The 14,502-nt window shown below is 45.5% G+C and overlaps 3 protein-coding genes across 4 annotated transcripts in view; 1 reads left to right on the forward strand and 2 right to left on the reverse strand.

Moving 5' to 3' along the window:
* Positions 1-36: 36 nt before the first annotated feature.
* On the reverse strand, positions 37-4,294 carry LOC126398313 (mitotic checkpoint serine/threonine-protein kinase BUB1-like). 2 transcript variants are annotated; one of them, XM_050057543.1, is made up of 7 exons: positions 4,200-4,294; positions 3,176-3,236; positions 2,774-2,955; positions 1,139-1,230; positions 673-776; positions 261-525; positions 37-73 (listed from the first exon to the last, which is right to left on the reverse strand). In XM_050057543.1, the coding sequence occupies exons 2-6, from the start codon at positions 3,220-3,222 to the stop codon at positions 393-395; spliced, it is 558 nt and encodes a 185-aa protein (XP_049913500.1). In that variant the 5' UTR covers positions 3,223-3,236; positions 4,200-4,294; the 3' UTR covers positions 37-73; positions 261-392. The 2 variants fall into 2 exon arrangements, with proteins under 2 accessions (XP_049913500.1, XP_049913501.1); XM_050057544.1 differs by lacking the exon at positions 37-73 and adding an exon at positions 158-175.
* A 514-nt stretch (positions 4,295-4,808) lies between these two features.
* On the reverse strand, positions 4,809-8,890 carry LOC126398318 (protein phosphatase 1 regulatory subunit 14B-like). The gene is made up of 5 exons (XM_050057550.1): positions 8,823-8,890; positions 7,772-8,033; positions 6,115-6,198; positions 6,003-6,035; positions 4,809-5,655 (listed from the first exon to the last, which is right to left on the reverse strand). The coding sequence occupies exons 2-5, from the start codon at positions 8,021-8,023 to the stop codon at positions 5,599-5,601; spliced, it is 426 nt and encodes a 141-aa protein (XP_049913507.1). The 5' UTR covers positions 8,024-8,033; positions 8,823-8,890; the 3' UTR covers positions 4,809-5,598.
* Positions 8,891-10,966: 2,076 nt separating this feature from the next.
* The window catches only part of LOC126398274 (kunitz-type protease inhibitor 1-like), a 19,147-nt gene continuing 15,611 nt past the window's right edge, over positions 10,967-14,502 (forward strand). The window contains exons 1-2 of the mRNA XM_050057477.1: positions 10,967-11,602; positions 13,261-13,421. Of these exons, the coding sequence (XP_049913434.1) occupies positions 11,194-11,602; positions 13,261-13,421 (570 nt within the window). The 5' untranslated portion in view covers positions 10,967-11,193. The remainder of the gene's footprint in view (positions 11,603-13,260; positions 13,422-14,502) is intronic.

Here is a 14,502-nt window from a genome sequence, read left to right on the forward strand (position 1 = left end):
CTCACCTGGACCAGAGACTCACCTGGACCAGAGGCCTACCTGGACCAGAGATTCACCTGGACCAGAGGCTCACCTGGACCAGAGACTCACCTGGACCAGAGACTCACCTGGACCAGAGGCCCACCTGGACCAGAGGCCTACCTGGACCAGAGATTCACCTGGACCAGAGGCTCACCTGGACCAGAGACTCACCTGGACCAGAGACTCACCTGGACCAGATGCCTACCTGGACCAGAGATTCAGCTGGACCAGAGGCTCACCTGGACCAGAGACTCACCTGGACCAGAGGCCTACCTGGACCAGAGGCCCACCTGGACCAGAGATTCACCTGGACCAGAGGCTCACCTGGACCAGAGACTCACCTGGACCAGAGGCCCACCTGGACCAGAGGCTCACCTGGACCAGAGGCCCACCTGGACCAGGGACTCACCTGGTTGTGGATACTGGATCCGTAGACACAGTCCTCTCTCGTCAGCACGGAGGAAAACATCGTCCTGCAGCTCAGCTGGAGATGTTTCAGAGTTTCTGTTTGAGGGTGAAACATTAACATATGAAGAGTTTGTTATCACCTGATGACCAGGTAATAATCAGGTGATAATCAGGTGATGATCAGGTGATGATCAGGTAATAATCAGGTGATGATCAGGAGAGTGCGGGCTGTGTGTTTATTACCCAGCAGGCTGTGCAGCAGCAGGCTGAGACTCATCATAGATCTGGAAGGAGGAGGCAGCTGCAGGTCCGGCAGAGTCACTGATCTGAGAGGCTTCCTGGTCCACCTGCAGAGACACACACCTGCCTGACATCACCTGAACGTGTACCTGTCAGTCACACCTGTGTGCTGACCCTGATGTCTCAGAGATGTTCTCTGTGGACACTGGCGTCCACCTCAATGGACAGATAACTTATGCTGAGCTCTCTGGTGCAAACTCTCAGTCTGATGCACCTGTGATGTCACACTGTCCTGGAGTACACCTGTACATCACTGCAGCCAGGTGAGACCTTTTACTAGTGGAGGTCAACAAGGACCAAATTTACAGGTAATAAGTGGGTGCACGCAGCAGCAGCAGGAGGAGGAGGAGGAGGAGGAGGAGGAGGAAGAGGTGGAGGAGGAGGAGGAGTATCAGTATGATCAGTGCACCTGTTGACTCCTCCTGAGCAGCAGAAGTTTCTTCTTGAACTCCAGCTCCTGACTCAGCTGCTCCTTCACCTCCTTCAGCTGCCGCAGCTTTTCTGAAAGACACAAACACATGTGAACGTGTCAGTAAACGTGACAGTGAACGTGTCAGTGAACGTGACAGTGAACGTGTCAGTGAACGTGTCAGTGAACGTGACAGTGAACGTGTCAGTGAGCGTGACAGTGAACGTGACAGTGAACGTGTCAGTGAGCGTGTCAGTGAACGTGACAGTGAGCGTGTCAGTGAGCGTGTCAGTGAACGTGACAGTGAGCGTGTCAGTGAGCGTGTCAGTGAACGTGACAGTGAACGTGTCAGTGAACGTGTCAGTGAACGTGACAGTGAACGTGTCAGTGAGCGTGACAGTGAACGTGACAGTGAGCGTGTCAGTGAACGTGACAGTGAACGTGACAGTGAACGTGACAGTGAGCGTGACAGTGAACGTGTCAGTGAACGTGACAGTGAACGTGACAGTGAACGTGTCAGTGAACGTGACAGTGAACGTGACAGTGAACGTGTCAGTGAGCGTGACAGTGAACGTGACAGTGAGCGTGTCAGTGAACGTGATAGTGAACGTGACAGTGAACGTGACAGTGAGCGTGACAGTGAACGTGACAGTGAGCGTGACAGTGAACGTGTCAGTGAGCGTGTCAGTGAACGTGACAGTGAGCGTGTCAGTGAACGTGACAGTGAACGTGACAGTGAGCGTGACAGTGAGCGTGTCAGTGAACGTGACAGTGAACGTGTCAGTGAGCGTGTCAGTGAACGTGACAGTGAGCGTGTCAGTGAACGTGATAGTGAACGTGTCAGTGAGCGTGTCAGTGAACGTGACAGTGAAAACGTGTCAGTGAGCGTGTCAGTGAACGTGACAGTGAACGTGTCAGTGAACGTGACAGTGAGCGTGACAGTGAACGTGTCAGTGAACGTGTCAGTGAACGTGACAGTGAACGTGTCAGTGAACGTGTCAGTGAACGTGTCAGTGAGCGTGTCAGTGAGCGTGTCAGTGAACGTGACAGTGAACGTGTCAGTGAACGTGACAGTGAACGTGTCAGTGAGCGTGTCAGTAAACGTGACAGTGAACGTGACAGTGAGCGTGTCAGTGAACGTGTCAGTGAGCGTGTCAGTGAACGTGACAGTGAGCGTGTCAGTGAGCGTGTCAGTGAACGTGACAGTGAGCGTGTCAGTGAACGTGTCAGTGAACGTGTCAGTGAACGTGACAGTGAACGTGTCAGTGAGCGTGTCAGTAAACGTGACAGTGAACGTGACAGTGAGCGTGTCAGTGAACGTGTCAGTGAGCGTGTCAGTGAACGTGACAGTGAACGTGTCAGTGAGCGTGTCAGTGAACGTGTCAGTGAGCGTGTCAGTGAACGTGACAGTGAGCGTGTCAGTGAGCGTGTCAGTGAACGTGACAGTGAACGTGTCAGTGAACGTGACAGTGAACGTGTCAGTGAGTGTGTCAGTGAACGTGACAGTGAACGTGACAGTCAACGTGACAGTGAGGGTGTCAGTGAACGTGTCAGTGAACGTGACAGTGAACGTGTCAGTGAGCGTGACAGTCAACGTGACAGTGAGGGTGTCAGTGAGCGTGTCAGTGAACTCACCATCCAGCTGCTGTTTTTGTCGTTGGTTGAATCTTTCGGCTCTCAGCTCTTCGAAGCTGAACTCTATTCCTCCTCTCATCAGCAGCTCTTTACAGTATGCGCTCACCTGAATGGCCCCGCCCTCACCCCGAAGCCCCGCCCCCCTGTCCAGGTGTGCCGACGGCTCGCTCTGATAGGCCGACCTGCAGTCAATAAGGAAACACGTGCAGGAGGTACACTAACAGCTGAGTTTAAATATAAATTAACTTTTTCTGTTTAATATGAGACACATAACATCGACCATCTCGACAGTCTTGTCCTCTGCAGCTTGACACTAAATAAGAGACAATAACCTGTAAACAATCAGCTGGTTATATGAACAAACTACAAAATAAGAATGAGTCTTGTATGTCAAACACTCACTGTGTGAGGACAGACGGTCCCACCTGCATCAGCAGCCCCTCAGACATGACTGCACCTGGATCTGATGGACCAATCAGAACACAGCGGTCATCAATCATCAGCTAGAGTGACGTCATCGTCTACAGTCATCAATAACTACTGATCTAAAAACAATAATAACAGGACTAATGGATAGTTAAATAGTTAATAAAATTAAACAGTTTAGTCTGTGATATAAATATTATTATAACTTCAGAATGCACAAATATAATCACAGATAATGTGTTAATAACTTTCAGGTCAGGTATAATATCAGTGTTTACTGTTAAATCTCTTAAATAACCAGTAAAACACATTAAACAATCAGTAAAATGCCATAAATATTAATGACCAGATAAAGGCTTTTAATAACCAGTAAAACACAATAAATAAGCTCAGGTAAAGGACTGACATTTCATAGACACAATTGTTTGCATTATTTTACATGTTTGAAACATGAAATAAACGGATCAATAATGTGCTGGCTGCAGCCTGATGTTCAGCCGCTTTAATAAACCTTAAATCTGCCTCTGAGAAAAATCTAAGCTGTTTTACCTTCAGCCAGGTGTTTCTGTCACCTGTTTTAAACACGTCATCAGACCTGTTTGAGTGTTGTTCATGAAACAACAGAACAAGATGTGTCTGTGTGAAACTACTGTAAACCAAACCTCAGTTTGAGCCTGCATCGGTTCTGAACCCGTCATTCACTCACACAGACGAAACACACAGACACGTTTACAGTCTGACAGAAGACTGGACGATATAAAGAGTCATGTGATATGAGCCGAACTGAAGAACACTTCATATTATTTCATATTCACATCAAACATTATTATATCACGGGCACGTTACTGCCAGCAAACACGTTAACATCTAAATGTCAGTTACTTGACCGGAGTTTGGCGAAGCTGTCAGAGACCGTCTCTGCGTCACTTTAAACATGTTTAAATATAAACATCTCGTCACTGTCGCCCGCTTTGATAAACACAGAGTTTCCTTTTCTCACCTTAAAGATGAAAATGTCCCAAAATACAAAACTAAATTCAAATCAGCCCGCTGTCAAAGCTGGGTTTAAACTTCCTGCGGCGGCTCTGATTGGACCAGTTGTTTACAGCGATTTATACGTCATTTCCGCTCCGGGTGACTCTTGTTACAGCGCCCCCGCTGGTTGGAAGGTGAACTGCACACTGACAGTGTTTATAAGACACACAAACACAAATAATAATAACACGTGTATAACTCATCATACCAGCCACACTCATAGATTCACACTTTATATTTCACATACTGCTGAAACAAACTTCTGTTTGTCCCTTTAAAATATCTGTAAACAAAGAGCACAACAGACTGAAGCACAGTCGTGTTGTTTTATTTTAATTCATTTAATAACTTATATAATAACTGTTGTTATGTATATAAGACATGTTCTCATTCTGATTTGTCAATAAAGTTCAGGAAGAAAACTAAACATGTCAGACACAAATACTACATGTGATATAAATCATAGAACCGACATATAAATAATCAATACAACATCGTATCATGGTATTTTGTGTGGTGATATTTTATCAATACGCAGACGCCAAAAACTGATTTGATTTGTTTTATTAATTATCAATACTGCAAATACCAATCAAACTTTTGTAGCCTCTCAGAATAATAAATGACTGAAGTGAGACGAACAGACAGAAAACTTTATGTTGTCAGAACAAACTGTTGATGATGACAGAGTGTTCCTTCAGGCAGAGGCGCAGAGACACATGGGACACGCCCCGTCCAACATTTACCACATGTACCCTCTAATGAAAACTGTATAAAGGCTTTTATTTTGACAAAATTAAAAACATTTCCACCTTAAAAGGCAAAAACTTTTCCAGAAAGCAGGAAATTATGTGTTTGAGGCTCAAAATTTAAATCAAGTTTTATAAGTTTTATATGTGTCAACCCCAATATCCAAACAAAACTTTGGGGAAAAAATTTGCAGTTGAAAAAAAAGATATATTGCAATATTTCAGTAGACGTTATCCTAAAGTATCAGAAAACATTTAAAATCACAATAATTTTGTCTTGTGACTTAAGTGTCATGATAATATCATATCAGACGACCTCTGGAGATTTTATATATGTGTATAAATATATTATCAAAACAAAATATAAAGTATATTTCACTTTAATCAAAAGTAATAAATCTGACAGATTACTGTGATCATGTTATTATTAATAAATGTAATTAATGTAGTGAAGATGATGAAGTGAGAATCAGATCAGTGATGAAGATCCACCATGGCCGCTGTACAAACATTAACCTCACAGGTATGGAACCATTAAACCAGTAGAGTCCAGTGTTCCAGGATTGAAGTCCCAGCGTGGCCCCAGTGTGGCCCCGGAGCCACATGTTGAGGACGTCACTTCTTCATCCTGCGGAGGCCTCTGATCCGGATCAGCAGGTCGTTAATGAAGTCCTGCAGAGAAACACACACAGCAATGATTCACAGTGCAGACCTTACTGGTCTGAGTGGTTTCTGACGGTCAGTGACTGGTCCTGTTTCTGATGGTCAGTGACTGGTCCTGTTTCTGACGGTCAGTGACCGGTCCTGTTTCTGAAGGGTAGTGACCGGTCCTGTTTCTGATGGTCAGGTTAAGGATTAAATATCAGAGAATAGTTGTAGCAATCCTACAGATTAATATATTTAAATATTCTTCATGTATTTGTTGACAAACACAGAGGCCTTATTATCTCAATGATTATTATAACTGATCAGAGAGAACATGGAGGACAGATCTGAAGAGGTAGATGATGAGCTGTTACCTCTGTAGGTTTCTCACACTGCTGAAGAAGTGTCTGTAAGAAAAAGTCAGAGTTATATTTCTGTGTTTCAGCCCACAGACGAGCTTCAGCGTGAAAATAATCTGATCCTCACGTTCAGTCTGGATCTCTGGTCAGAGTCGCTCACGTCCAGCAGCTCGTCGATGTCGATGTGCAGCTCAGGGACCTCCTCTTCCTCCTGCAGCACACAGGATGAGCTGTTAGTCACAGGTCTGATCCCTCAACATGTTCACAGACACACCTGAGATCAAACTGAGCTACACCTGTTCAGTTTATCTCCACAGATGAGTCATGAAGAAGTGTGATCAGCATTAACCACAGCCTGACGGCTCAGGGCCACAGAGAGTTAAACAGTGTGTTTACCTAACAGCTAACAAGCCAATAGAGTTAACAGCTAACAAGCCAATAGAGTTAACAGCTAACAAGCCAATAGAGCTAACAGCTAACAAGCCAATAGAGTTAACAGCTAACAAGCCAATAGAGCTATCAGCTAACAAGCCAATAGAGCTAACAGCTAACAAGCCAATAGAGTTAACAGCTAACAAGCCAATAGAGCTAACAGCTGACAAGCCAATAGAGCTAACAGCTAACAAGCCAATAGAGCTAACAGCTAACGAGCCAATAGAGCTAACAGCTGACGAGCCAATAGAGCTAACAGCTAACAAGCCAATAGAGCTAACAGCTAATGGAGATACACACAGCAGAACTGCAGGCAACATGAAGCGTTTAACAGCGAACTGCAGTTTAATGTGACGACACAACAAGCTTACAGTGAATAAATGTTACTGAGGTTCTTCAGCTGAGGAACGTTACTCTGCAGAGGTCACAGATTCTTTAATCAGCGTTTCTGTTTGACTGAACTTCTGTCAGAGAGGAAAGTTACACATACTGTGATTACAAAATGTATGTTATTTACAATATTCTATTCTTTTCTATTCTATGATATGATATATGATATGATATGATATGATATGATATGATATATGATATGATATTATAGTGATGAAGTGAATTTAAGTTTGGCTGGTCGCTGCGGTCGCCTTAAATGAATTAATTCTGTTTCTCAGTAAACATCAGGAGGTCAAACACCTGCAGTCATAACTGACGTCAGCTGGATTAATGTGTGTGTGTGTGTGTGTGTGTGTGTGTGTGTGTGTGTGTGTGTGTGTGTGTGTGTGTGTGCTCAGAGCTGCTGACTGCTTCATATTTCAGTTTTAATCCTCTCACAGTTTTACAGTCGTTTAACCTCCCGCAGCTTCGTCTGATGAAACGTCAGCAGGAGGTGATGAAGGAGCTCCGCCCCCTTTAATACCAGCAGGTCCTCTGTGGAGAGGGTGGATGACCTCAGACACCTGGATGACCTCATCACTGAGGCTCTGACCTGGACGCTGTGTTGTGACTCAGTGAGGAAGGCGGAACATCAGTGTGTGTTTGCTGACTGGATGGTTGTGACAGTGGGTGTTCAGCTGCTCATGTGACTCTGGACCAGTTAGAACAAAGGGAGCATTGTGGGTAACGTAGTCCTCTATTGTTCAGAGAGCGGAGGTGGGAGTGACCTCTGACCTCTGCAGGATGAAGGTCAGCCGCTTCTCATCAGGAAACAAACTGAAGTCTTCGTCTGCTGATTGGATCGTTAGCTGGACCTTAGTTACTGCTGCTCACCTCTGCTGTGCAGGTGAGACTGTCATTAGACTCACCTGGTCACATGACATCATCAGACTCACCTGGTCACATGACATCATCAGACCCACCTGGTCACAGTCGAACAGCAGCTGCAGCTCTGTCTCCATCCACTGCTCGATGTCCAGCCTCCTCTGCAGCTCTCTGCGGTCGTATTTGATGGTCAGTCTACCGAGACGATGAGGAGGAGGACGCTCTATCTCCTCCTGCTCCTCTTCCTCCTCCCCAGGGGTCCTAAACATCACTCGAGGATGCTGGGAGCTCAGCTGGGCAGTAATGTCTGCTGGGAGGTCGACAGACGACACAGCTCCTGACTGATTCATCGCTTGGCTTCTAAAATCACAGAGATATAAAAACAACACTTGTTTTACTGAGAGTACAAGTGTTTCACTGGACTGTACGCTCTGTACGCTCTGTACACTCTGTACGCTCTGTACACTCTGTACACTCTGTTTGTTACTGAGGTAAAGTACAGCCTGTGGTCAGAGTCATGTTAACATCAGTGGATTAATATCAGCCAGTCATCTGACAGAACCTGAGTTACCTCTTGTACGTACTTTACTGACATAACATCAGACTGTATAAATGTTCTCAGGAGCAGTAACAGTGTGACTGCAGGACTTTATCCACAGTGCTGAACAGAGCTGCTGCTGCTGCTGCTGCTGAGGTAATGATGAAGGTCTGCAGCTGGACTGTGTCAGAATGTCAGAGTGACAGAGTGTCAGAGTGACAGAGTGACAGAGTGTCAGAGTGACAGAGTGTCAGAGTGACAGAGTGTCAGAGTGTCAGAGTGACAGAGTGACAGAGTATCAGAGTGACAGAGTGTCAGAGTGTCAGAGTGTCAGAGTGACAGTGTCAGAGTGTCAGAGTGTCAGAGTGACAGAGTGTCAGAGTGTCAGAGTGACAGAGTGCTAGAGTGTCAGAATGACAGAGTGACAGAGTGTCAGAGTGTCAGAGTGACAGAGTGTCAGAGTGACAGAATGACAGAGTGACAGAATGACAGAGTGTTAGAGTGTCAGAATGACAGAGTGACAGAGTGACAGAGTGTCAGAGTGTCAGAGTGTTAGAGTGTCAGAATGACAGAGTGACAGAGTGTCAGAGTGACAGGAAAAGGTTTCTCACCTCAAAGTTCAGAGCTTCTTCTTCCTTTTCTCTGTTTCTGTTACAGCAGCGCTCTGTCTGTTCCTCCTGCAGCTCAGCTCCTCATACACTCCTCCTCCTCCTCCTCCTCTTCCTCCTCCTCTTCCTCCTCCTCTGGGTTTATGAATAACAATGATGTGACACTGAGCCTGTGATGTTGCAGCTGAACAGACTCAAACATCAGGTGGTGCTCAAACATGTGACCTTTGACCTCTGACAGATCAGTGCCCTCGGTGCAACACATTTTGTTTTCTTATTCTAGTTTTTTTTAAATTTGGCCCGTGGCATCAGTTCTCTAATAAAAGTATTTTGTAAAATCTGACATCTGAGTTTTAATTCTGTGAGACAGTCAGAGCCCCTCCCCCCTCCCGCTTTGACCTTTGACCTCCCCGTCCACTGAGTTCCAGGCTGCAGCCCCAGCAGAGTCCAGATCAATGTTCTCTACTGTACTGTGATAAATACTGTGTGTGTACTGTAACGAGGCTGCGGCGCTCTCTGCTGGTCACCTCTGATACATCTCACACACACACACACACACACCACACACACACTCTGTGTGGATTTTATTTTGTGACCTTGACCCCTGTTTTTCCTTTTTCATGAAATAATATCTGTCAATAATAATACATAAATACATATATATGTATAAATAAAATACATGTATTTTGTATTTTCAAATACAGAAAATACTTTTTTACTTTTAATTTTTTTTAAATTTTATATACTTTATTAATCCCCCTGAGGGGAAATTCAATTTTTCACTCTGTTGTCATTAACACACAGGTCTGAACACACATGCACAAACAGGACCTATACATGCACTAAGTGGAGAGATGTCAGAGTGAGGGGGCTGCCCATGACAGGCGCTCCGAGCGGTTGGGGGGTTCGGTGCCTTGCTCAAGGGCACCTCGGCACTGCCCAGGAGGTGAACTGGCACCTCCAGCCACCATATTTTGGTCCGGACGGGGACTTGAACAGGCGACCCTCCGGTTCCCAACCCAAGTCCCTATGGACTGAGCTACTGCCGCCTTTTTAGCAGCGACCCGCAGCTCTACAGGTCACTCTGTCGGTCGGTCGGTCCACAAAGCTTTTCGTGAATAACTCAAAAAGTCCTTGACCAAAAATGCTCAAAATGTGCATACTGCAACTAGAGACCATGAGTAACTATACCAGAAAGAACAACCATGATTCATCCATTAATGGCGTGATAGAAGCAAATTTGGTCGCAGCTATTGTAAATTTGCGCGTGTTTTCTCACAGTTTGGTGAAGCAGAGTATTCAGGTTTGGGCTGTAGGATAAACACAAAGCTCTGGTGAACAGTCACAGAACTAACTAAGTGTAACTAAGCAAAATCATTAAAAGACAACAACTTGATTATATTTATATATATTTATTGACCAGACTTAACAGCCCATAAACTTCTTTGTATCAACAAATAAAATATTCACAGATGCTGTGATAATAACATATGAATGAATTTCAACTTTTCTCAAATGACAAAGAGAAAAGAAAGCTAGGGACATGTAGGCGACCCTAAAATATTATTTACTGATTCAGATTTAGATTCAGACAACTTTATTGATCCCACATGAGGCAATTCATTTGTAGCAGACTCATCCCAAGCATCAACCACAACAACATACAGTTTCCTATGTGATGCAAAGTCCAGTGAAACAGACCACGAGGTCACTGAAGGGCCCGAGTTTAAAAAAACATATAGATAAAAAATATTTTTTTAAAAAGATAAATAAAAAATATTGTTACATCCAATATTATAAGAATGTGTAGCCTATTATTTTTGTTTTTTGATTCGTGGGGAAAGTATTCTGAGTATTTTAAACACAAAATTACTCCACTCAAAAGTATTTAGTTACAAATTACATTTGCTTTTCATCGGCCTTATCAAATACAAATTACAAAATACTCAAATGTAATTTCATTACGTATTTTAAATACAAGTTATAGAAATACTGCCCATCCCTGTGTGTTCCCCTCCCCCCCTCACCTGAGGAATCTCTCCCTGACAGAAACCCCTGCAGGCAAACAGCTTTTCACACGGGTGTCGCCACACCTGAGTGACGTCAGCGTGCCGTCAGTGTAACTGTCCAGTGAGAGGCGTGTTTGCAGAGTCTTCCTGTTTGTGAGCAGGTGAGACACACCTGAGGATCAGAGCAGAGCAGCGGAGCTTTCAGCCTTCATCCCGAACTCTTCACTCTTTCATCACCTCACGTTTTCATTCAGACTCAACCGAACCACTTCCGGTTCTGTGACAGTCACAGCGGAGCGGCGAGACGCGTCCGGAGACAGCAAACGCTTTTCCTCCTGCTACACTGACACTGACTGCAGCTGAGAATGTCTCCGTCCTCTTCATCCCTCCTCCTCCTCCTCCTCCTCCTCCTCCCCCTCGTGCGGCCCATCGGAGCGGCGGAGGACGCGGCCTGCAGCGGCTCTTTCCGCGTCGGGCAGGAGAACTTCGTGCTGGACGCGGAGGACGCGGTGAATGAGGGAGCGGCTCTGCTGTCCACCGCGCATGTGCACTCAGAGGAGATGTGTACGAGCGCGTGCTGCGAGGAGCCGAGCTGCAACTTGGCGCTGCTGGAGCCGCGCGGCACCGGAGCTGCGGCGGAAAACCGCACCTGCGTCCTGTTCAACTGCGTCCACAGAAACCGCTTCGTGTGCAGGTTCGTGAACCAGAAGGGATACCTGAGCTACATCCGGGAGGCCGTGTACCGGAAACACCTGCAGGGGCCGCAGGGGGCAGGTGAGCCAATCACCAATCACCAATCAATAAATCAGTGACAGGATCAATCAACACATCAGTAATCAATACAGGAGGGTGATTAGAATATTGATCTAGGCCTATATCAATATTGATCAGTAGATCAATAATAGGATCAATATCAGGGAATATCAATAACCAATACCGGTGCATTAGTGAAGTATTGATAATGTCTCAGTTTGTCGTCGTGACGATTCAGATGTTATTAATTTAGATGGCAAACACACCTGAGGTCGACTTAACCAAACAGGACAGGTGTGAACGCAGCCTGAGACAAACAGCAGCTGGACGGAGACACTGACTCAGGTTTTCATGATCTCTGTTAACAAGACTTTAAAACTCCTCGGACTGCAAACCTGATCAAACTAAAGACTGTCAGTTAGCATAGCTTAGCTTAGCTTAGCTTGTTTCTACATGAACGCAAGTTGGAGCCAGATCACTGTCAGGTAACACAGGTCACAGGTGACTCACAGATAATAGCGATATGATAGCGGTCCAATTGGACAATGGGAAAAAAGACAACGAAAAAATGATGACGGGGGCATTTTCAAAACCGTTGCTCAGACGACCTCAGTAACCAGGATCAGGATAAACACATGAGGTACCTGTGACTGCGTCTCAACGACAACATGTCTGAGTTTATGGCGATCAATGAGGAAGGCGATCAATGAGGAAGGTGTCCTGAGGACAGTGATCTGCGACCAGGAGAATCCGATGATGGAACCCTTCATGATGAGAGATCGAGTGTTGTCAGTTTATGATTCGTCTCAACGTCTGGAGTTTGATCACTCAACTTTCAGAAGCTTCGTCCTGTCAGCTCCATAACTATGAATAATTGTTCTGCAGCGAGATCTATCCGATCATTTATTGACCATGTATTTCATGTTCATAAGTCAACTGTGTGCTGCGTCACTCACCTGGTGTCAGACGCCCTCACCTGTCTGCTGAACGCCGCGGTGAAGTTCCCGTCCAAAGGCAGTAAATGCTTTCACATATTTTCCTTGACTCAGGGAACCCAGTCTGTGCAACAGCCTTCAGTAATTCCCTTAGCTAAGGAAAAACTAAACCTTAAGTGTCAAACTTAAGAATATGAACACAGTGATTTGTGAATCGTTTTAGCTACATGCTAACGTCAGTGAAACATTACATTACATACACTGCTACATATAGCTACATGCTAACGTCAGTGAAACATTCTAACGTCAGTGAAACATTACATTACATACACTGCTACATGTAGCTACATGCTAACATCAGTGAAACATTACATTACATACACTGCTACATGTAGCTACATGCTAACGTCAGTGAAACATTACATTACATACACTGCTACATATAGCTACATGCTAACGTCAGTGAAACATTACATTACATACACCGCTACATATAGCTACATGCTAACGTCAGTGAAACATGCTAACGTCAGTGAAACATTACATTACATGCACTGCTACATGTAGCTACATGCTAACGTCAGTGAAACATTACATACACTGCTACATGTAGCTACATGCTAATGTATGGGAAACATTACATTGCATACACTGCTACATGTAGCTACATGCTAATATAAGGGAAACATCACATTACATACATACTGTGTATCACCTCTCCGTGACATCACTGTGTGTTTCCAGGTGAGCAGCCTCCGCCCATCGCCATCGCAGGCCGTGATGTCATTGTTCAGCTTGGTGAGCCGGTGTTACTCAATGGCATTCAGAGCCTGGCGCTGGGTAACGCCCACATCACAGACTATGACTGGACTGTGAAGAGTGGAAACGACTCCGTCAGCACAGAGGTAAACACTGCTGAGTCACTGGGGGCGGGGCTTTCACAGGTGGAAGTAAACAATGGGACACAATCGCAGGGACATTAGCTTAATTATTTTACGTTCAGAACGGCAGCAGCCATGACAGCAAACGCCATCCAACAATCCTGCAGGTTCATCTGCTCTGCTTTAAGACACAAACAAAACCTGGTCCTGTATGAACAGGTGAGGCTGAACAGTTGAGACTGAACAGGTGAGGCTGAACAGGTGAGGCTGAACAGTTGAGGCTGAACAGGTGAGGCTGAACAGTTGAGACTGAACAGGTGAGACTGAACAGGTGAGGCTGAACAGGTGAGACTGAACAGGTGAGGCTGAACAGGTGAGGCTGAGCACATGAGGCTGAGCAGGTGAGATTGAACAGGTGAGGCTGAACAGTTGAGACTGAACAGGTGAGACTGAACAGGTGAGGCTGAGCACGTGAGGCTGAACACGTGAGGCTGAGCAGGTGAGATTGAACAGGTGAGGCTGAACAGTTGAGACTGAACAGGTGAGACTGAACAGGTGAGGCTGAACAGTTGAGACTGAACAGGTGAGACTGAACAGGTGAGACTGAACAGGTGAGGCTGAGCACGTGAGGCTGAGCAGGTGAGATTGAACAGGTGAGGCTGAACAGTTGAGACTGAACAGGTGAGACTGAACAGGTGAGACTGAACAGGTGAGGCTGAGCATGTGAGGCTGAACACGTGAGGCTGAGCAGGTGAGATTGAACAGGTGAGGCTGAACAGTTGAGACTGAACAGTTGAGACTGAACAGTTGAGGCTGAACAGGTGAGGCTGCAGGTAAATTTGGCACGTGTGATTCTTGCTCAGTTAAAAAAAAAAAAAAAACCTCCCCAAACAAGTCTTCTGTGTTAAGTGACCGCGTCCTCCATCTTTAAAGCTGACTTCATGTTGTTATCAGAGTGTCTCTCTGTGTCTGTGTCTTTTTGTGTCTCTGTCTCTGTGTCTCTTTGTGTCTCTGTGTGTGTCTGTGTCTCTGTGTCTCTGTCTGTGTCTGTGTCTCTTTGTGTCTCTGTGTCTCTTTGTGTCTGTGTCTCTGTGTGTCTCTGTGT

The sequence above is a fragment of the Epinephelus moara genome, chromosome 12 (assembly GCF_006386435.1).
Source record: "Epinephelus moara isolate mb chromosome 12, YSFRI_EMoa_1.0, whole genome shotgun sequence".
Classification (NCBI taxonomy): Eukaryota; Metazoa; Chordata; class Actinopteri; order Perciformes; family Serranidae; genus Epinephelus; species Epinephelus moara.